The 24,206-nt window shown below is 43.7% G+C and overlaps 1 protein-coding gene across 1 annotated transcript in view; it reads left to right on the top strand.

Annotated features, from left to right (window-relative positions):
- Positions 1 to 1,974: 1,974 nt before the first annotated feature.
- COLGALT2 (collagen beta(1-O)galactosyltransferase 2) overlaps positions 1,975 to 24,206 on the top strand; it is a 103,567-nt gene continuing 81,335 nt past the window's right edge. The window contains exon 1 of the mRNA XM_035010635.1: positions 1,975 to 2,237. Coding sequence (XP_034866526.1) covers positions 1,975 to 2,237 — 263 coding nt within the window. The remainder of the gene's footprint in view (positions 2,238 to 24,206) is intronic.

Raw genomic sequence — 24,206 nt, 5'->3', positions numbered from 1 at the left:
TAGAAGAGTAACACATTGTGAAGGGGCACCTGGTGAAGGAGTGCAAACAAGCAGAAACAGGTTCAGGAAGGTGAGAACTGAAGAGAGGTCACTGAATCTTCCAACGCTGAGGTCATCTGTGGCTTTGCCCGAACAGCCTCTGTGAAGAAGGAGGAGAGGTGGGAGATGAAGAAGTAGATAAAGCTTTTTGAAGGAGCTTGGCCAAGACAGGGGATTGCTAGAAGGAGATACAGGATTAAAACAACAAATTTTTTTTATTCAAGGATAGGAGAGGACTAAGTTTTTAGCTTGAGGGGGAGGAGCTGGTGGAGAGGGATCAGTTGTAGATTTGGTAAAGAGTAAAGATAAATGATGGAGCAAAGCAGAGTCATGGACAAGAATGGAGAGGATTGGGTCAAAAGCTCTGTTAGGAATAGGCGCCTGAAAGTAAGGACGGCACTGGTAGGGATATTAGAGACAAGGCTGTTGAGGGAGTTCAGTAAAGGAGGTGATATTCTTCTGAGGAGGTGAGGGGGTGGGAGGAGAGTGATGAAGACTTCTAATAGTTGCAGAGAAGGAGGGACACAAGAAGTAAAAATCTGTGGGACAGGGCTGAGGGCAAGTTGGGGTTGGAGGTCATGAATGTGCAGTGGTACCAACCCATCCTGTACATAGATAGATCAAAGGCTACACAACCCCACAAAGAAGGAACTCCAGATTTCATTCCTAGCTTTCCTATGTTATGTTCAAGAGTAAATAGCCTGTGGCAGTGTATCCTAGCAATTTCATTTTATGTGCTAATTGTGTTCTTCCTTCAGCCCTTCTTCTCTTCTTCCTTATCTCTCTCTCTCTCCTACTCCAACACCTATGAGTTTTCCCTGTATTTGTTACTCTTTGTTAGTTTGGGTCATTAAGGAAAAATAAAACCATTTAGATGAAACTTGTCTTTTATGCCATCCTGTCAGGAAGCTCAGGACCTTAGCGGGGAAAGGGAGAGGAGTAAGGCTTCAGAACAATGTCCCATCAGGGGCTTCCCTTTAATTGCAAGGGTTCAGTCTATCTTTCAAATTCTCCAAGTCTCGGGGCACCTGGGTGGCTCAGTCGTTAAGCGTCTGCCTTCAGCTCAGGTCATGATCCCAGGGTCCTGGGATTGAGTCCCACATCAGGCTCCCTGCTCAGCGGGGAGCCTGCTTCTCCCTCCTCTCCCACTCCCCCTGCTTGTGTTCCCTCTCTCGCTGTGTCTTTCTCTGTCAAATAAATAAATAAATAATCTTAAAAAAAAAAAAAAATCTCCAAGTCTCCAAGCTTGGTGTAATGAGTTCTACTCAGTCAAGGATGAACTTCAAGAGAAACTGAGTGTATAGGGAAATGCACACTCTGCCATTATGGAAGTTTTTAAAAAAATGTTTACCGTGGTAATGGATAGCTGGGTGACTTTCCATTTTAGAACTCTACCCGTCTAGTCAATAGGTGCATTATGCAAAACTGGATACATTGCATCACTGTGAAGGACTTTAGACTGCGGTTTGCAAAAGCAGAATAAATTTTCTCAGAGTTGCACCGTTATGTACACACACACACACACTCACACACTCACACGCCCATTGGCAGCGACGGCCACACCTCACGGCTCCGGGGGAAGCCACAGACCTCAGCTGTACGAGCTGAGCCTGGACTAGAGGAACTTTCCGCGGGACTCGGGACGGACAGCCCCCCGCCCCCCCGCCAACACACACACACACACACACACACACGCGCGCGGCTGTCCGCGAGCCGGAGCCCCAGGCAAGCTCGGCGGCGGCAGGTCCTCGGTGCGCCCCCGCGTCAGGGCCTGGGCAGTGCGGCGGCGGCGGCGGGAGGCTCCCGGGCTGCAGGGCCCGGTGCCAGTGTGCGCGCGCCTGCCGGCCGGGGCAGCCGCGTCCCCCGTGCGGCCCTCGCAGCCCGCCTCCGCGCCCTCGGGCCGCCAGTCTCCCGCCGCGCGCCGCGGCCGCGAACATGGCTGCGCGCCGCGCCGCCACCCTCGCCTGCTCGCTGCTGCTCCTGTCTGCCGCTCTGCTCCGCCGCGGCTGCCGGGCGCGCTTTGGAGCGGAGCCCGACTTGGAGCAGGACGAAGAGGAGCCGGAGGTCTTCCCCGAGTCGCCGGTGCAGAGACCCACGGTGCTAGTGGCCATCCTCGCCCGCAACGCTGCGCACGCGCTGCCTCACTTCCTCGGCTGCCTGGAGCGGCTGGACTACCCCAAGAGCAGGATGGCCATCTGGTGAGCGCGCGAAGCTGCGGCCGCCGGGCCCCCGAGCGTGGGGCACGCGCCGAGCGCGGTGCGCACACCCCCGGCAGCCCGCGCCGCTCCGGGGCGGATGAGATCCGGAGGTGGTGTTGGGGAAGGACGCGTGGGGCTGGGTGCGCCTGGGGTGCCAGTGGGGACGGCCAGCCCGCCCCGAGCTCCGGGGTGTGCGTGGGGGTGTGGATCGGGGTGGCCTCGTCCCTTTCCCCGACAGAGGCTTGTGGGCACCCCGCAAGAGGTCTAGCGGCGTCCCCTTCCAACTCGCGAGGTTTCCTTTTTCCCGCCTCGTACCCTAGTCCTGGGGAGAGGGAATGGGGTGCCCATCGCCGCCTAGGCGTCCAGACGCGGCGGGAAGACTCACTGTGGCTGGCAGGGGGGCTCCGGAGTAGCTAGGTGGAGGACAGTGAGCCGCCCTGGCTTCCCGGTGTCCGGCTCCTGCTCTTTCACCTCAGAGGCTAGAACAGTGGCTCCTGGCTCTCCCGGGGACGGTGGGGTGGGGGCCGGGGGTGGAGAGGGGATATGGACTCAGAGTTCGAGGTTAGGTCGGGCCCACGGTGTCTTCCCAACCGCGCCGCCACGCTGGGCCCTGTCGTCTCCGCCTGCTCCGGGCTGTCCGCGCCTGTGCATCCTCCTGGGGCTCGTTCCTCGCCGCAGCTGCGAACCACGCGGGGTGCCCTGGGGGTACTGTGTCCTGGGCACGGAGCTGCCTTGGAGAAGGCAGACGGTTTTGTGGCCCCGGGATAGAGCCCTGCGCCTGGTACTGTGTTCGTTGCGGGGAGGGCTAGGACATCAGTGCGAATGGCTGCCCGCACCAACTTTTAGAACTCGGTCTAGTCTCGCACCTTTTAGAAACGCGGGCATCAGAGGGCGAGACGTTGGTAGTCAGGGGAGCCCGGCTAAAAGGCCTGCGGAGGAGGAGGAGGTGGACGCTGGCCTCGGGAGACAGGCAGCCGGGAACGTGCACAAGAGGACTCTGGTCCTCCGAGGAAGACAGAGCCCAGGTCAGTCCGGAGCAGTTTCTGTCTTGCGTTGATAAGGGGAGCCATCCTCAGACAAGACACATCCTTAAAGCTGCGGCTGGGCAGAAAGAGAGAAGGGAGGATAAAGCAGTAGCTGGAATTGGCAGCCTGACGGTACCTGGTGGGAGAGGTGCGGAGGTGAGAAAGCAAACATGAGATACAGTGCAGTGCTGTGCTATACACTGCTTTACTATTACCCTGTTATACGTGACGGCTGCCACGGAGAAGGGCACGGTGTGTGGAAAGGGAGAACGGGTGCAGCCAGGTTTTAAACCAGAAGGAAGAAGGATTTTTTTTAACCACTTCGATACCAAAGAAAATTTCGCGAATGTCAGTTCTTAGATGCTTTCTTCAAGAGAGATGTTTTACAATATGGTCTTGGTCTTTATGCACTGTTTGGTTTTAAAGAACATTGTTTGGTTTTAAGTTACTATAGGAAGTTAGTGAAGGCTGAAGCAGGTTAGGAGGGGCACAGTTTTTGCTACCTGATGTACAGACATTCCTCTCTTCTAGCATGGGGTGAATTTTTAAAAGGGAGATGAGGATCCCTATTTTACAAATGAAGCAACTGCGACTTCCATCAGTTCAATAACTCCCTTAAAGTCACAGAATTAATAAATGGTAAAACTGGAATTGGAACTCAAGTTTGTCCCTAAAGTCTACCCTACAAAAATAGTGGTGGCAACATGATATAAACAAAATTTATATAAACCTATAGGCTACAAATTAGGAGGCAAGTGGTTTGTCACTAGCTTGATATGTGGCTTTGGGCCAGTTGCTTGGGGTCCAGAGACATCAGTTTCCTCATCAGTAAAATGAAGGAATTGGAAGAAATGATTTCCAAAATTCTTTCCAGGTCTTAAATTCCGTGGATTCTGTGATACCAGAATCAAGCAGCAATGATAGTGCATCCTAAGTCCTCTGGATGTTCCATATTTTGTGGATGTTGATGTTCTTTTCAGATGGCTAGTATTCCAATGCTTCATTGAGTTTTGGGATCTATTTTCCCTTAACCTTGTTAATAGTCCATGTAACTGTACCTTGTCCCTTATGGCCAGTGTTGCAAAGTTAAGGAAAAAACCCAAGGTTTGAATAGGCCTTGGGCAACCACTGCATTAGCCACTAAAGACTCTTCTTTGAATTCTGGTTTAGAAACCTTATATCATTTATTAGGTAATAATAAAAAGGGCAGTTTAAAAATGGTCCTCTACAGCTCTCAAAGTACTTTCATTAACTATGTCATCTCATTTGATCCTTACTACCATTCTGTAAAGAAATAAACTTATCTCCATTTTATAGAAGAAGACATTGTATCTAAAGTAACTGACTTAAGGGTGCCTGGGTGGCTCAGTTGTTAAGTGTCTGCCTTTGGCTCAGGTCATGATCCCAGGGTCCTGGGATCGAACCCTGCATTGGGCTCCCTGCTCAGCAGGTAGCCTGCTTCTCCTGCTCCCATTCCCCCTGCTTGTGTTCCCTCTACCGCTGTCTCTCTCTGTCAAATAAATAAATAAAATCTTTAAAAAAAATAAAGTAACTGACTTAAGATTACACTTATTTATCAATTTCACAAATACTTAATAATAAGAGCCCACAGTTATTCTAAGCACTTTACATTCACTATCAGGTATGTATTGTGATCATACCCTTTTACAGATGAGAAAACCGAGGCACAGAGAGGTTCTGCAAGCACACACTCCTAATAACCAGCTTTTGTGAGATCGAGGCACTATGCCAGGTTCCAGCTGAAAAAAAGTTGAGTAAGGTGTGGCTTTTCACAGACAAATATGGCTCCTTTTACTGGGCAGTGTAAGGTGATCTGAATGGCATGCATAGGGTTTAGGGGAGTGACAAAGGACTTCTAGATCAGATTGTGTGGTCTTGAAAGCCTTCTTGAGGAGAGTTGACACTTAGTGGAACCCAGTTTTGCAAGACAAATAGGAATCCACTAAAACCTTGGAAGTAAGGAGGGTTCCAGGAAGAGGGAACAGTGAGGGGGGAAAAAAAGACACTGGGACATTAACCAGTTTCCTGTCAGGGCAATAAAGCAGGTGGCAGGTTTATTGAGTGCAAATCTCCAAGCTCATTGCATTGTACCACCGAAGCTGCTAACTTTGAGACTGACACTAGGCGAGTATTTGGCTGTGAAGGTTATGGGATATTACCCTCCAGGAGGAAGCGGTAACTCAATTAGAATGCTACAGCTTTGAGGAGCTTCTGCCAGTTACTTCCTTTTAGTCTTGCAGTTTAAAGCTCTATTCAACATTCTGAGATGCCAAACTGACTCGTATCCACTCGGCAAACCCGGCATACACTAATGTCAAAGATGGTCAATGTCAAAAATGGCGTTAGCTACCCAGAGCTTTACACAAAGAACCAGGTGGCGTATAGAGTCTGGGTTGCTAGCTTCCATTTAATCTTATCTCCCGAGCTCTGTGCACACCCAACTTTCTCATTCATCTCCTTACCTCTATCACTGGCTAGAGGAACATCTGATAAGACTTCTTTCCTGTATGAGTGAGAGGTGTGGTTCATAGAACACATTCAGACTTCCTGTTGCTGTAATTTTTTTTGCCCATTGAAAGTTCTGGACCATATTTGCAGTCAGTACCAATAAATTGTCCCAAAAACTTTGACTGTCAGAGACTGAGTACAGTTATCTCAGTTAGCATTAAGTTTACTTGGATTGGATTGAATTAAGGAAAGTTTATGTTTTAGAGATACTTTGTACCAGGCAAAGAGAAAACCTGTCACATTTACCTGTCTGATCTCAAAACCCCCATCAAGCAAATTGTTTTCCTTCAAATATAATAACGGTGATAAGGAACTAGTGTTCCTTGTGTTCTAATTAAAACCTGCACTGAGTTGATGGGAATTACTGCTGTGCCGAGATGAAGAGAACCGTTTGGCATGTGGCGTGTGGCATATGCGCTGCAGTGGGTGCACTTTACTTCAATGGAGCCATGAACGGTGGCCTTAGCGACGGAGGGAAGGCTGACCTCACCCCCCTTCCCAAACCTATGATTAAGGGGAGGAGTGCCAAGTTGCCATGATAATGAAAAATGGAGCAGGACACAAGGAAAAACATTTGACCCAAAAGACGCATTCAGTTTGTCTCGTGGAGGCTGTGGGAAGACAGTGGGGACTCAGAGTCTGTACCATCATAAGGCAGTAACTGCCATGTAATTATACAACGATTTTGACATTACATTTGGTAGAGGTTTGAAAAGTACTACACTGGGAACCACTGTATGGCTTTCTAAATCAGGAGATGGTTTTCTGTTGACATCGACATTAACATTGGTGGGCTTCTGCTTGTTCTGGGGTGTCGATCCCCACATTTTGCACACTACTTCATTGCTGCAGTGTTTGGGGGATTACCTTGGATTATTCTCACTTCTTGATGCTCAACCAGTCTCATTTTGGTAATGTTTACCTAGACACACTAATGTAAGTGTGTTTATAAAATGTTTCAAACTACTGCTGATAGTTTTCAGCACCAGCAAGAACAATGTTACATTTTATCATTACAGTCTTGACATTCAATGCTTATGTTATCCCTATGGGTGGAAGTTTCAGCTCCTTGGTGAAAAACTAGATGATACTTTGGTCCCTTTCTCCCCATTAGTCTGTTTTCTTCACTTTTCCACCTTCTTTTTCTTATTTTTTTTCCCAGCCTGGTGGTTTAGGAGTACTGAGGAGGGGCGTATCCAAGCTTATAGTCAGGTATGCTAGGGTTTGAATCTTCTGTGTGATTGTGGGCACATCAGTGAACCTCTCACCAAGCCTAGCTTCTTCATCTGGAAATAACCAATGATAACACCTTCCTCCAAGATTTTTTTTTAACAAGTTTTTTTTTTAATACATATATTTTAAAGATTTTATTTATTTATTTGACAGAGAGATAGAGAGAAAGCACAAGTAGGCAGAGCTGCAGGCTGAAGGAGAAGAAGAAGCAGGCTCTCCGCTGAGCAGGGAGCCCGATGCGGGGCTCGATCCCAGGACCCCGGGATCATGACCCAAGCCGAAGGCAGCTGCTTAACCGACTGAGCCACCCAGGTGCCCCTTTAACAAGTTTTTAAACAAGTGAAATAATGTATGGACTATGTCTTTCATGTAAATGTTAACAAATAGACAATAGTTGCTCTTTCCTATCCATCTTTTCCTTTTGACCCAACCCCTTCACCTTTCTCTTTCCAAATGAAGATTTTCAAAACAATATATTCACAAGGCGCTCTCTCTTCTTTCCAACAAAACAAATTATTAGCAGAATGAAAACTAACATTCATTTACTAGTGAAAACTAAACACTTTGATAACTAATTTAACCCTGACAACAACCCTGGGCAAGAGATGCTATGACTCTCCTCACTTTACACAGAAGGCAAGTGAGGCGCAAGGAATTTCAATAACTTGCCTAAGGTCACAAGGCTAGTGCATGGTGGAGCAAGGATGTGACCCAAGCAGTTAATGTCCCATACTGAGTACAGATGGCCTGTTTAAGATCAAGAAAGGACCAATTAGTTCTAGTTTTTGCTTCTGTCAGTTGACCCAACTTAGGAAGATAAGAGTGCCAGTGTTTCTTCCAAACAAGAATGGCCCCTTCTGCTTGAATGACACAAGGGACTCAGTGGTTCCCTTCCGCTGTCTTGATAATTTCATCACTTAGCTTAGCCACTTTCTAGTTACCGAACTCAGCTTTATGTTGGTGGATTTCATAGGTACAGAGTGAGACTAAATATGCGAATTGTACATAAATATGCAGATCACTTGCTATGATCACAGCTACATAGCAAAAGAAAGAAATTTATCAAGTGTTGTTGGTAGCAAATGAATAAGGCAGCACTATTCATAGGCACGGTGGCTGCAGCATCTTGGGTTCGTACTGGTAAAACAGTTTCAGTTTTTCAGCCTTTTTAATTAGTGGTCTTAGACTTAGTTGACCTTTAAACTCAACCTTCTTCCAAATGGTTGGAGAAAACTATCAGTCATCTCCCCACCCTCCAATTTCAAAACATGATTGGGCCTCAGAATTATGTATTTCCTTTGGGTAAAAACTGAAATGACCGACAAAAGGATGCCTAAATTCCCCTGGTTCTATTTTATTAATTGATGTCCACGGATGGGGAAACCAAAACATAGGGCAATTAAAGGATTTTCCCCTAGCATATTATACAGTGAATAAGTCGTGGGATGAGATAACAGATTTCTAGATTTTTAAACCCAGTGTGGCTGTTTAATGTTGATTATTTTTTTTTAGATTTTATTTATTTATTTATTTATTTATTTATTTATTTATTTATTTAGCACAAGTCGGGGGAGTGGCAGAGGGAGAGGAAAGAGAATTTCAAGGAGACTCCACGTTGAGCATGGAGCCCGACGCAGGACTCAATCTCACGACCCTGAGATCATGACCTGAGCCGAAATCAAGAGTTGGGTGCTTAACCGACTGAGCCACACAGGGTCCCCTTGATTACTTTATAACAAATAAAACTCATGGTTTAAAGGCACATGCCAGTTATTCTAAGCAGGATTTGGTTTTTACAGATTTGTCTTCAGCGGCTTTCTCCAGGTGATTCTACCACTGAGCTTCTTTGTGGCTCCAGGTACATAAGCAGGCTTCTTGTGGCCCTCTCCCTTGACTGTCTCTGGTGGTCGTAGGAATGAACAATGGAAGCTTTGTAACCAGGGAGGCTGCTGGTTGTGCCCGGGCCCTTTTTCCAACACTTAAGTGTACACATGGATCATATCACTCTGGGGCACTTCGAGTCTTCAGCACAGTATAGTAGAACCATTATAAGGCTTACATAGGGACAATAGTAGGACTATTCTAAGGCTTGTTTCTGCACATTTCTTTAAATAATGTAACAATAGAGTATACAGTTGAGATAATGTCTGAAAAAAATTGATTAGGGGCGCCTGGGTGGTGCAGTCAGCTAAGTATCTGACTCTTGGATTTGGCTCAGGTCATGATCTCAGGGTCATGGGATCGAGCCCTGAGTGGGGTTCTATGATCAACGTGGAGTCTGCTTAAGACTCTCTTTCTCCCTCTCCCTCAGCCCCTCCCTCCTCAAATAAATAATCTTTAAAAAAATTGATTAGCCTATAATATCGTTGTTTGTCCTATTCCCCAGTTACCAAATGCTGAAGACGGTTCACTGTATGTGTTTAAATCATAGCTATTATTCATCAGGAATTACAACATGTGTCTATTGTATATGTCTTGACTTATTATTCTCAAAGCAGTGACTTGTTCATTTAACTACACTTACATTGTGAACATATCAAAAATTGCTGATTTAAAAAATTCTGAAATCCCTTAGGGGCCTTGTAGATTTATTTAATAGTGATTTAATTATTTTAAGAGCTTTCCTGATTTTTTTCTCTTTTCAACTGAAATAATAATACCCTCCTATAATAAAGATTCAAACAGGATGACTAGAAACATGATAAAAAGTAAATTTCCCATCTACTCTATGCCACCTGCCAGAGACAACCAATGTTAACAGTTTCTCGTACATTCTTCTAGAAACTTTCTGTGCATATATTCTTTTAATGTCAACCCAAATAGGAGTGTTTTATATATCCTGTTCTGCATAAGTTTTAGAATCTCTGTTTCTAATCCCAGCTTTTTAAAACTCTGCCAGCCCACCTATACTCATGCCCTGGGTGGCTCAGTAAAAGCCAGTTTAACACAACACCCGTTTCAGGTAGTTACTCTGAACACTTCCTTAATTACACTCATCCTGTTCTCTTGTCCTTGTGTCTCTGGCCCCTAGAAAATCTGGCCCTAAGCCCATTTAAAAACAAAACAACACTTTTTTTTTTTTTTTTTTTTTTTTTGAGACAGAGAGAATGAGAGAGACAGAGAGCACATGAGAGGGGGGAGGGTCAGAGGCAGAAGCAGGCTCCCTGCTGAGCAGGGAGCCCGATGCGGGACTCGATCCAGGGACTCCAGGATCCTGACCTGAGCCGAAGGCAGTCGCTTAACCAACTGAGCCACCCAGGCGCCCCAAAACAACACTTTTTAAATGAAGTATAATATGCATCCCAAAAGTGCTTATATCATAAATGTGTAACTGGATAACTTTTTACAAACTGAACAAAACTGTGTAACCAGCAGCTGCCTCGCCAGGCCTGAATTTGTACACAACAGTGATTGTTGGGGCCGCCTAGCCACTGTCCCTTGGCCTTTGTCCAGCAGTCATATCCCCATCAGGCCCATCCTCTGTGCAGTTATGATTACCCCCCACTGTCTGGCTCTTTGACGTGGCTTGCCTGGCCCTTGTAGAAATTTGGGTGGTGACCCTTGCTCAGATGCTTCAGGAGCCCTAAGACTTGAGCTTTCTAGAACGAGCAGGCTTGGCAAGCTGCCAGTGAATGACCCAGTGGTAAAAGATCATATTACTTTCCCCTCAGCTCCCCATTCCGCTGGTGGAAAAGCTGTGTGTTAATGTTCATAAAAGTAAAAAAGAATCCTATTATAGGTAATAATTGAAAAGCCACGCAGAATATAAATAGAGTGGCTGTAATTAATTCACTGGAACATGCTGCCGTTCAGATCCTTGAAAATGCAGCGTTTGTGGTTGGTGGCATTAGCCAAGTCTCTTGCATGAATTAAACCTTAGATCTGTCTGGAGGGCATTTCTTTTCCTCTCTAGGAGCACCATACAGTAATCTTTTCAGACTTAGATTTCCAATAATAACTTCATGACATCCTGCCAGGGCTGAACTTAGGACTTCGTAACACATCTCATTTAACTGAAGCAACAATTGTTATTATTTTAGTTGTTTGTCAAATTCATCAAGCTGAGGACTGTCCCTGACTTGTTGGTTTAGCCGGTGGGATTTCTTCCTCTGCAAACATAATAAAAAGTAACCCCTTCCACCCCTCAGCATTTCTGATTAATGTTTCAAGACCCATTAGAAGATGTGCATTTTGGAAATACAAATAATAATGTAAGTAATGATCCTGGACTGCATATGCCCCAAGAATATGGCAGAGGGCCGAGTGTGGGGTTGGGTCTGCTGTTAAAGCATTCTCATGAGTACCTGCTTTAAGTGATAAATTGGCTGCATTGGAAGAATTCTTTACCCTCTAGGTTGAAGTACTTAAATGTCTATTGAAGGACTTGTCAGGCTTGTCAGTGGCAACTTTCACCACTTTGGCTGTTGCTGTGGTCCCAATGTTTGTGCCCCTCCCCCCTGTCCTGGCTCAAAATTCATGTGTTGAAATCCTAACCCCCAAAGATGATGGTATTAGGAAGTGGGGCCTTTGGGAGGTGCATAAGTCATATCGGTGGAGCTCTCATGAATGGGATTAGTGCCCTTGGAACAAGAGGCTCCAGAGAGATTCCTTACCCTTCTACCATGTGAGGACACAGAGAGAAGACTGCATCCTGAAAGAGGGTCTTCACCAGAACCTGACCATGCTGGTATCCTCATCTTGGACTTGTAGCTCCCAGAGCAGTGAAAAACCTATTGTTTATAAGCCACCCAGTCTGTGGTATGTTCTTATAGCAGCTTAAGTCTGTTAGAACAGACAAAGACAGCAGTAAAGCCCAAGAACACCAAGACAGGTAGCTAAAAGTGCCTACATTTTAGACAACAGGGAAGTAGCACTCTTTTTTTCCATTCCCCATTCTTTCTCAAAGAGTGATCGTGTATATTTTGGAGGTGGGGAGGGGAGTGGGCTATAGCAAGCTTTCTATTCTCGTAGGACTAGAGATGATTCTGAGAAAGGGGATATAATGAAGGTACATTGATTGGCATTTTCCCTAAAAAGTCATGTTAAGTGAGAAACTGCTGCTTTTCAGGGTCTCGGGAAAGGCAAAATTTTCTGGAAACTAAGACTGGAACTTAAATTCCTGGGATATCTGTGAGAAATGTGGACTTCTGGGGCTGTGGCTTTCCCAACACAGAGTCCCTTGCTAGACCACTGGACTGCTTTTTAGTTTCTTGGTTTCCAGCCAGCCCCATAATCTGTTCAAGCTCCACACACCACAGTGACTATGGTTGAGACCCGCCAAGATAGTGGAAAGTTACTGCCAAGTGGAATCAGGATTTTTCATGTCATCATCACACCATTGAGCAGTAAGCTTAATGCAGCCCGCACATTATGGCATTCCCTCAGCTGGAAGCATGGGGTAAGCGGTGGGGCGGGGGGGGGGGGGGGGAGGGGGGCGGGGGGAGCATTCAGACAGTCAGACCGTGTCTGGGGTTTCAGATGGATTCCATGGAGTTGCCATGGAAGGCTTGAGACAGCCAGCATACTAAAATATTTTAGAAAATTATAAATCTTTCTGCCTTTTCTCAGTCTTCCTAGACTTTAAGATGAATTGGGCACATTGATTTCCATCCTAGAAATTCTTCTTTATTGAGATAAACTATGAATTTTTAAAGCAATGGACTAAAAAATATTATGCACATTCTTTTATTTATTTGGCCATCACCGATTGTCTATGTGGTTGAATCCAGGTGATCGTGTTGAAATTAGTAGTTGAGGTGGCCTAAAAGTGACTCACCCCCATTGGTCAAGTTCATTGGCCATGAGTGGACATGGCCCTCATCACTGTTCTGCGGACCTTTTGGTTTAAGGCTGCTGGGCTTCAACTAGTGGTTCCTAAATACTAGTTCAGGGCCACAACACCTAGGACATTTATTGGTTACATGGACTTCTGGGCTCCTTTTCAACCACATTCAATCAGATGGCCTGTGGGAATAGCCTGGGAATTTGTATCTTAAACATGTATATAAATGATTTGGATACACCTGTGGGTTTAGGAATTATAAGAGCTGACCTCCCAGAAAACCCTGGGAGGAGTGGGGGACCCTCAGGAAAGGACTGAAGACTGTGTATCCATCTAAGGTACAGGCCATCGGATTTTCAGAACTCGGAAAGTTGACATACTGTGGGCTCTTCAAAACTCGGGATCCAGATGCTTAAGCAATCAAGAAGGCCAAAGGGTTTTCTTATTAAGAGAAGTAGTAAGGTACAGGATTACAAAGGAGAGCATCTGCCAGGTATGCATCCTTTGTGTTTTTTACTGAGTCAAGTGCATGTGTTCTCCCTCCTTCCAACAGTGGCTGTTTTTAAACAAGTTATGTTTTGTTTTGTGCTTTAAAGGTGGTGCCCCATGCTGCCCACTCTATGGAGTGCCTTGCACTGGGGCTCAGTATAAAATGACACTCCTTCAAACCCTTCTCTTTGTTCAGTGTATCTCACATCTTGAGCTCATCAAGCATTTAGTTTCATAGAAGAAAAGACATCTAGTGATGACCATCTCTTAAGAGAGCGGAGGGAAATCAAATCAGTGTGTTTCTTTTAAATAAAAAGTGGTCATTTGAACCACTTCAAAGTGTCCTCATATTCCCGAGGCTTGGTTCCTTTGTTGCTTGTAATTAATTTTCTTACCTTTGATTTTCTCTTTGGCATGTCATGAAAACCTCCTCCCTTCATTTGTGAAAAATATAAACAGTCTATTAAATTAGCCTGCTTCTAGTAGTTGGCAGTTCGGCCTTAATTATATGATAGTATAAAGTCCCTAAGCCCCGGGTCTTCACTACTTATGAAATAAAAATTTAACTGTTTGGGAATTCACACCGTTCTAGTCTGCTGTACAAAGGATTGTTCTGAGTTGGTTGCTGCTACGCCAAGTTATGTTCTAACTTGGTATAGTTGTATTACTTCAAGTGCACGCACAGGCAGCCTTCTCTGGGATAGATCACAACTCAGTTGCTGAATCTCTTGCTGTTCCACATCCTAATTTTACTGTGTTCTTTTGGTGACAGGTCTGTGAAATATTCCATAGTAAAAGTTCTCAAATTATGCATCCATTTTCTCTTTTAGTCCTTTTTCTTCCCAAGGATGTGAGCTGTGTTCTATCGTTTAGTGCCTCCCACTGAGAAATAACAGTCATCTGGGGAGGAAGGTGTGGCCTGGTGTACCTGGGTGTCTCCGGGACAGTTGCCCCTAGCCAAGAGCAGCTGCATCCATTTTTCCCCACGGTGTGCAAATATCATCCTTTTGTTCTTTGTGTTGTCTCATGAAAGGGCTGGAGGCATTGCCTATGCTGTGTCATTTTGTACAAGCTCTTTATTCTCTCTGGGCCTCAGTTTCCTCTCCTGTAACAAAAGAGGAACATGCTAGAGTTGTGCTTCTCAAATGTGGCTGCTTATTTGAATCATTTGATGAGGTTTGGAAAGACACTGATGCAGGCCCCCCGCCCCCAGACCATTCAAGTCTGAATTTCTGCGGTAGGATCAGGGCAAGTGACATATTTTAAGAACTTCCCAAGGGGCACAACTGTGCTGCCAGGCTTGAGAACTTTGGATGAGATGTTCTCTGGAGTGCCTGCCCGATCTGACAGTAGTATGCCCTTCATGGGGGTGACCATATCCGGAGAACATTCACGAATCGTAACTCTGCACGATTGATGTTTCCGGGACCCTCTGCCTAAGCTCAGATCTTTTTGGAGTGACCTAAAAAGAAAAAATCTACTTCTTCTAAAAAGCTCATTGTATTTCACCCTATTGTATAGTGTGCCCAAAGGTGTTCACTGAGAATGTGGTCTCTGGCAGAAGACAGGTATAGGGATGACCGAATTGTTAAGGGATGGCAACAAGAGGGCTGGCTTTGCGGGGGCACGTACCGGAGCTTCTCACGAAGGGACTGCGTGCACCAGGTGCGGAGACAGCCGCAGCCCAGGGCTTCCTGCCCGTGGTGCACAGATGCTGCCCCGTGGCTAAGGGAGCTGCATATATCAAGGCTTCTAAGTGCATCTTGCCAAGCTCCGGCCACTCAGGATTCCTTCCTGCAGTATGTGTTTTGGTGTGTTGGCCGGCCTTGCTTTTAGGCATTCTGTTTCATACTGGTGCAGAGCTTCTAATCATCTCTGGGTATTGAATTTCTGATGCTACTTTTAATGGCTTTGGATCTTTGCTTCTTTTGTTTCTCGATTTGCATAAACAGTGCCGCCTTTGTCCTGTGGTCTTGACTCAGCTTCAAAGCCTCGTCTGGGCATCAAAGACACACTGGATCCTCATTTCTTCGGCATTAGATTGCAGCAGCGCCAGCAGGTGCCTGAAGGTTCAGCCCCACTTCTGGGCCAGTCTTCTGTCTCCCAAAGAAGAATAGATTCTGCCACGCTGCTTCAGTAATGGTGCTGAATCTTAATAGCTTTTCCTGAGGCCTGTGCCAATCCTGGTGAACTGAAGGAGAAGTGCTGGCATTTGAAGAGGAAAGGATAGTAACTCACCAAGATTGACTGGACTCCCCTTCCCCATGAAAGTCAGATTATTAAGGGTCCCTCCGGGGAGCATGGAAGCCCCAGCTCACTGGTCAGTCTTCGCTGATGTTGGCATGGTAAAGGCCAAACCTTTACTTTCCCGTGCATCTTATCAAAATAAAGACAGTAATTGGACTCTCAGTTATCCGTGATGGGATTATCTATATGTTGGATATACTGAGGCCAGCTTTGGATAGCAGGTCAGTGTGGTACAATCCACCAGCACACCCATGAGCTGCGTCTCTGTCTGTGCCGCCCAAGAGTTCTGTGTTTAGACAACAGAGAGTAATTTGTATCTCAGCTCAGAAAACAAGTTGGAAGGTATTCTGGCTCTTTTGTGCCCTCTGTGCCCTGCTCTGCCATATTTTCAGATTTTCTTGAATTCTTTGTCTTGCGTTGGTCTCTTCATCGATACAATAAGTGCTGGATAGCTTGATCTTGAAAAGCTTTTCTAGCCACAGCATGCTCAGTATTTGTAGTTCTACCACTGACACCACGTAAAATGAAGTAACTTCCTCTGTTGCCGAATTATTGGGGATGCCACTTGGGCCTTCATCTCTTTATTTGTACTTTTATTTTACTTATTCAGTAGTTTTGACTTATCCATGTCTCATATCCTTGGTACACAGACTAATGGTTCATCGCTACATGAAATTATAAAATTAAAAAAAAAAATGTTTGTCCTTTGTGATGGCTAATTTTATATGTCAACTTGGCTGGGCCAGGGTGCCCGGATAGGTGGTCAGATGTTATTCTGGATGTTTCCAAGAGGCTGTTTTTAGATGAGATTTATGTTTAAATCGGTGAACTTTGTGTAAAAGTTGCTTTTCAGTTGCCTTCCATAATGTGGGTGGACCTCATCCAATCAGTTGAAGGTATGACTAGAACAAAAGACTGACTACCTCGACCAAGAAGGAATTTTGCTTGCTATTAAACTGACTTTGGACTTGAACTGCAACGTCATCTCCTCCCTGAATCTCCAGCCTGCTGGCCCACCACACGGACTTTGAACTTGCCAATCTCCACAATTGCTGGGAATTGTGAGCCAATTCCTTAAAATCTCTCTCATGAGAGCATTGACTAATATAACCTTTAATTTGAAAGAAAATATCATCTCTTTATGAACAACAGCCAAAATAAAGGCTGTGATGAGAAGGAAAGGAACCCAGAAAATTATGTCAGAAGAGATCGTTCCTAATCTGAAGACTGGGAAAATCAGTGCCGTGGATGCTTGGGGTGGAGTATTTGTGGTACGAGTATCCATATAGCAAATGGTTCATTAAACTTGACTTTCCTCATCCCTGCAAAAACAAGTAAGTGTAAGTCTGCCCTAGAAGTCCCCCTGGGTTTTGGAAAAGGCAAAAATGGGAGTTTGACGTTTGCCGTCGTGATGGGAAACAATATATGTTTATTTTTGCAGAAGCTTCTGGCCAGCCTCCGGATCTGTGTGTTTTACTCCATCTGTCATGTGAGGAAAGTAACTTGCATGAACAATTTGGACATTGGGAGAACCTGCCGTTGGAGGCCAAGTTTCACCAGGCTCCTGGATTATTGCACGGAAGTGTTAGCTCTTCCCCAGGGAGAGGCTTTACGGCACAGTGGTGTCCTTATATGGTAGAGATGCTGAAGATTGGTCTGAATTGATGCCTTGCGAGGCCAGGAAAATGAGTGCCCAGGGAAAGGCGCCTGTAATGTGAAGCTGGGTGGGGCCGTGTCCTTCCCTGCCATTGCTAGAGTGTAGGGGCCCCAGAATAAGTGAGGGGAGTGGACACAGGGGAGACGGAATCCCTTGTCTCCTGATTTTGAATGTATGTGCTACAGAAAGATAAAACCAAGAAGGCAACAATTTTTTTTTCCCCAAAGAGCCTTCCCATTGGTGATTCTTCGACTTAACATTCTTGGGGTTCAGTTTCTAAAATCGAACTCTTTTCAGAGCTGTAACCAGCAAATAAAAAAGCAAAGCCTTCCACTGGATCAGAATTATCTTAATAAAGCGCAGCTCTTTGGCTGCCTCTGTCATCTTTCTCTGATTTTGGCTACTAGCTAGCTGCCTTGGTTCCCTACAATCCAGCGCCAGATGTCTTGAGCCTCTGAAGTAGACACGTCTCTCCTAGGATGCCTTAGTTAACACTGGGGCTCAGGCCTGGTAGCATAAAATGCCCTAATGAGCTTTTCTTCTGATATAACAGTAAATGTGCTTTTAAGGGACAGAGGGTCAAACAATTTCTGCCCTGAAGTCAGGTGGATTTTGAAGCTTTTCCTCTCCTCTATGTAATAAGGTATCTGAGATTTGGTGGCTTCCACTGATCTGTATATCAGCCGTCAAGTTTTAGAAAGTAAATTGCACTGACATTCTGTAGCTTGAACTAGAAAGCAAATAGTTTCCCTAAAGGGAACACTTGATCTTTTGCATGTCCAAGGAGAAGAAGATAAATAAACCATAGTCTGGGTTTCGCCTTCTGAAACCATTTCTCTGTAGCAGATTTTTGGAGTTCTCATTCTAATTAAACCTCACCGCTTTTACTCCTACTCTTACTCATGTGGTGAATTTTGTTCTATTTTCTCTTTTCCAGTTCTTTCCTTTTTATTTTTTCAAAGAGGCATTTTTCTAGGTAAGTTTTTGTTAATTTATTGATGGATTGCTCTTGTTTATTTATGGATAGAGTTGGCAGTACTAGAAACCCAGGTATCTTATCTGAAATAATTAGGAGAAGCTCTTCTTCATATCACCCTGTAAAAAAATGATTAGGACTTTACAGAATCCAGACAGGTTTATTCTTGTTTTGAGCAACTTTAAAAAAATATTGTTTGCCTTCCTTGGCCTTTGATCCCTGAAAAGACCAAGGTTACACATGGCTACAGTCTATAGTTAATTTCACCCTGGGTGGTAAAATAATACACTATGGTTTCCAGACCCCTGGACAATCAGCTCTTAACCAGTGAGCTCATTTTTGGTAGAAGAATCGTATATGTCATTGTATCAGAAGAGACATGGGCTGCAGATCCTGTCTGGGGACCCTGCTTCCAAAGATTTGTTTGAACTCTTCCCAGCTTAATTTGAACTTGGCCTTCCTCTTGCTTTTATATTTCAAAGAGCTTGAGTGCTGCACATCCACAACTAAATAGACAGTAAAACAAAAACCCAGTAACCTGTTGTGAAACGAAAAGTGAGAGGGACAACAGTTGTTATTTTATGATTCTTTTCATTTAATTCTGTCACTGAGAAGAAATTCATGTTTTCTTCAGGCTCCATAGAAAAGTAGAAAACTGTGATTGTGTCTTTAAAAGTATTTTTAAAATTGAAGTCTTAAGTGAAAATGAGGTGCATATCCATGAGGTGCATGGATATTTTCTTGCCTTACCTTAAAAGCCTGCTTTTTTTTTTTAAGATTTTATTTTTTTGAGAGAGAGGGTGAGAGAGAGAATGAGCAGGAGTGGGGAGGAGGGGCAGAAGGAGAGAGAGAAGCAGAATCCCTGCTGAGCAGGGAGCCCAACGTGGGACTTGATCCCAGGACCCTGGGATCATGACCTGAGCTGAAGGCAGATGCTTAACCGACTGGGCCACCCAGGCACTCCTAAAGGCCTGGGTTTTTTTTAATAGTAAACTGTAATCAGCAGGATGGTAACCAAGCTCCATGATGGCCCCAAATGATCCTTGCCTCCTGGTGGTCAACCCTTCAGTAGTCTTCTCCCATGCTGAACCATGTGACCAAAAGTATAGATGGCAGTGAGTGTGTGACTTTCAAGGACCAATCATAAAAGTCGTTGCCTTTTCTGCCATGGTCTCATGGATTGCTTGCTCCATGCCATGAGGACTCTGAAGGAGTCCCAAGGAGAAGCCCATGTGAGGAGGAGCTAAGCCAGCACCACCTTGCTGCCATGTGAGTGATCTACCTAGGAAGTGGATCTTCCAGCCCAGTCGGGCTTTCAGATGACATCTAAGTAGGAGCTCCTGAGAGACTCCAAGCAAGAATGTCATAAACTCCTGACCCACACAGTCTAAGAACACAATGAACATCATTGTTGAAAGTGCTGGGTGTGCAGATAGAGACCCTGCTCCTGTGGAGCTTGTGTTGTACTGGGGGATGGTGATGATAAACAAGTACATAAAGAAGTAAGATGATTTCAAAAGATAGGTGTTAAGGAGAAAGTAAAACAGGGTAATGGGGTATATGTGAAGACTTGGATAGGAGAGTACTTCATATATAAGGTGGTGAGAAGCGCTTTTGGGGAAGGTGATATTTGAGCTGAGTTCTGAATAATGGGGAGCTACCTTGTCAAGATGGTGGAGAGGAGAGAAAGGGAACAAGTCAGGTTTCTTTCTTTTTTTTAAAGGATTTTATTTATTTGTTGGACAGAGAGAGAGACAGCGAGAGAGGGGACACAAGCAGGGGGAGTGGGAGAGGGAGAAACAGGCTTCCCTAAGAGCAGGGAGCCCGATGTGGGGCTCGATCCCAGGACCCTGGGATCATGACCTGAGCCGAAGGCAGATGGTTAACGACTGAGCCACCCATGTCGCTTTTCTAAGAAAAGATTTCACTTGTTGAAGGAGAGCCAAGAAGGCTGGTATAGCTAGTCTATTTTGGACAGATGTCCGTTTTGCCTTCTGAATGACGCTCCATTCTTCTTTGAGCTTCTTCTTGGGGGAAATATGGTCAGTTTACAATATCATCAACAAACGTAGAACATGTTTTTATTTTAATTCTTATGGATCCATTTAACTACACAGCTGAAGTGCCACTAATTAGTGGAAATGAGTATTATTTGTACTACTAGCCTTTGAGTGTTGTCAAAGGTCTGTAAATTAAAATGTCAGCAAATTCCTTACTTTAGCATCCTCTGCATCCTAATTTCGCAGTGGAATATTCTCAAAAGACTTTTTGTCCCCTCTGTTGTCATCAGTGGAAATGCCATCCACTAACAGGATTCAGAGGGCCAGTACTCATAAAAAATTAAAGTGCTTTACATGAAAATAACAAAATAAAACTAAACAAAACATGCAATTCTTACAATAAATGAGGACATTTTACACAGCCATCCAAAGAGTCTAAAAAACAAGTGAGTGCTGGACATCATCAGATCTGCATTCATCTCTTACAGCATAGGTTCGGGGTGTTGAAAGGACCTGCTAACATTACATCACTGAGTTTTAGGTGAATTATTTGCTGTACTTTGATTTGTTTTCTTTAGGCATGAAGCAAAAATTTGCAAAAATGTAGATCAATGTTCTAGATCTCACTCTCCATCTTTCCACAGAAATCATTTGAACACAGTCCACTTTTGATATCCCTGGTCCCTTAGTTGACATCATAGTACATCTCATCTTGATTAAAAAGAACATTTCTCAGATTGGCTCTGGGCTAAACAAAGCAATTTGTTTTGGGTTTCCTTCAGTTTACACTTAATTTCTGAGTTTCAACTGTGGGATGTTAAGTCCTTAACAACTCTTCGGTCAGTTTCAATTGTTGGAGGCTTTGACTTCTTTATCTCATAAGTCAGGAATGAGATCACCAAACATAAAGAATGTGAATTAAAAACAATCTGCTTTGGTTGAATATTTATTTTCTTTTTAATCTCCTACTTTGTCAATTAATGTAACCGAAAACTTTGTGAGGCCCAAGTACAAAGGGTACTGATTACTGATTTAAAAAGAAAAGCCCCATAAACCAATATTCAAGTTATGTTTCCTGCATAAATCCATTAGTTCTGTCCTGGGGAAAAGTCTCAATGAGTAATTATTTCAGACCAGTGAGCTCATAGTTGTCTGCTTGGCAACGCTCAGCTCTGGTTTCTTCATGAAAAATAAGATAACTGCCAGGATTTTTTTGTCTCATACCTGAGCCCTCACAAATGCTGCATTTCACCCCTTACAATTTAGATTCTTTAGGTCAGTGACATTTTCTCCACCTTCATATGGTGCAACTGAAAAGCGAGTTGATACTGAGAAGCCACAAATTAGAATAGAGAGAAATGACTCATTTATTTCAAAGGGAGGGGCATATTCACAGGGACTATAAGAAAGGATCCTAGTCGTTCAAATTCAAGTGTTCACATTCAAGATGTTTCAAAAGCTAATCTCTAATAAAATAATAATTGTAATCTGGTTTGCTTTAAGCAGATGTATGGTTCCACAATGATCTCTATTTTTTAAAAGCTTCCCCTGCTCCCCTACTTTTGGCAATTTTACTGCTTGCAACTGGCAGAAAATATTTCTTTTCTCAATTTATTCTGATTCCTGCTGTCTGGAGCATCTTCCAGAATACTAATTTATGACTTTGAAAGATCACATATTTATTTTTGTAAGGGCCTCCATGTCAAATTTGGCTTTAAAATATCTTAGGTCTTCTCACTTAAATATTTTTGTGTGTGTAATTCCACGTATATTTTAGCAAACATCTACAGTTTTAAGGTACGGCAAAGAATGTGTGTAGTCTGAAAAAGGTTGGTACTATTCCTTGATTTTATTAGCAATAAAAAGATTCCTATGAATGAAATCATTGTTAAGATTTGTTTTCCCTTTTGTTTACTTTGCTTCTGAAGGTATTTTTGAAACCTTGATTTCTGGGAATGGAAACTTTATATGCTTCCTAGGGAAGGCAATGTAACACACCATTTAGAATAATTAATACTAGAAAAGATATATCCTTCTTCCCCTTATAATACAATAGTGGGACAAATCACCCAACCCCCAGGTCAGACGTAGTGAGATGGGAAGGAGGGGTGTTCAGTTTGTATGAGTTAAATCTCTCAAATACGATTTTTTAAAAACTTATTTTTAAGTAATCTCTACCCCCAGCGTGGGGCTCGAACTCACAACCCCGAGATCAAGAATCACAGGCTCCACCAACTGAGTCAGCCAGGCGCTCCTCAACATATTATTTTTAAAAGTAGTTTCATTGTTTCCAGATACACTTGGTAATTTAGGATAATGCTCTTTCTATCCCTGGAGAATCATTTTTAATTAATACATGACAGTTGTGTCTGCTTAATGTCTTTATTGTTGGTATATGAATGATTTTTCTAAAGAGTTGATTATATTCTATAGTACTCTGCACTCTAATACCCTTCACTTAATAATGAGAGCTAATGTTTATTGGATACTTACTGTGTACCAAGTATTACCACAGCACTTTTCATGAATAAATTCATGTAGAGATCACAACAACCGCATTAGACACCTATTGTTACTTGCAGCCTCATCTGACCAAGGGAAAATAAAGTCCAGACAAATTAAGATTTTTCATCTGATCAATGGCAGAGCCCCGACCTGACCCAGGCCCAGATGCGGGTTGACTGTGGAGCTAATGAAGCTTGAACTCCAGTCCCCCTGCTAGGGGGCCCATTGCAATGTATTCAACAGCTGTTTTGGTAAAACGTGCAAAAGGAAAACAGTTTATCATCAATTGGTTAAGACCAGTCAGCCAGTTTCCCCTCCAACACACTTGCCCTTATTTTGAGTGGCATTGGGTGCTCCTGGGATCTGATTAAGGGGAAGCTGACTTGGGGATACATTTAGTTTGGGGTTAGGGGAATAATGTGGTTCGGAGACACTTCCACATATATATTTTCTTGCCCTTATGGTCTACTTGACACACAGGTGAAGAACCAAAGGCTCTATTGTGCCGCTGGTATCAGAAGGAAGGGAGGTTTGGAGGAGAAACAATGATTGAAACTTGTCTCTAGAAACTACTTCCCATCATCAGACGTGAACACTTCTTAAAGAATGATTTAGTTCTCATTAGCTGCTGGGCAAAACTAGACTTCTCTTCTGTCAGAAACATTTGTGATAATGCAGTGAATAGATTTGAATATAATTGGAAACCTATGGGACACTCCTTTTTTTCTTTTTCACATGAAATAGACTATATCAAAATTGCTGTGTCTGAAGGGCGCAAACCTCTGGTAGTGTGCCTGAGGACACACATGGTTCTGCAGGGCAGCGAGCTCGCATTGTGTTCCAGCAGACCTAAGGCATCTGGATCAGACAAAGTCTGGCCATTCCAGTTGAAATGGCACACAAAAATGTCACGCAGGTAGTGAAATGGCTTGAGAGTTTTCTAAACTATTAATAATAAAAAGCAAATTGCAATTTTTTGGTTGAGGAAAAACCAAATTATATTTGTATTCTCTCTATATGAAGAGCTGTAGTAAAATAATTGTGCTATGAAGAGGTATGATTTACATATAGAGAGTGTGTAAACAAAAATCTAAGAAGGTATATTTATAGAAGTATGTCAGGTAGTTAATTAATAAAATATTTTTCTGAATTTTGGACATTCATGGCATTTCTTAGCTCTTGAAAAATTTTCATAAATAGTTAATTATAACTATACCTTAATTGCTAATTATATTTATATAATAATTTAATTTATTTATATTTAATTATATTTTAATAATTATAATTAGTTACAAAATAATTTATTAATTTGTTATAATTATTTGGATTGTTATTTATTTATTTATTTATTTATTATTCTTATGTTAATCCCCATACATTCCATCATTAGTTTTGGATGTAGTGTTCCATGATTCACTGTTTGTGCATAACACCCAGTGCTCCATGCAGAATGTGCCCTCCTCAATACCCATCACCAGGCTAACCCATCCTCCCACCCCCCTCCCCTCTAGAACCTTCAGTTTGTT

This window comes from Mirounga leonina, unplaced genomic scaffold (assembly GCF_011800145.1).
Source record: "Mirounga leonina isolate KUSES-001 unplaced genomic scaffold, KU_Mleo_1.0 Mir_154, whole genome shotgun sequence".
Lineage (NCBI taxonomy): Eukaryota > Metazoa > Chordata > Mammalia > Carnivora > Phocidae > Mirounga > Mirounga leonina.
The sequence above is the reverse complement of the archived record's forward strand: the minus strand, read 5'-3'. Positions and strand labels throughout refer to the sequence as shown.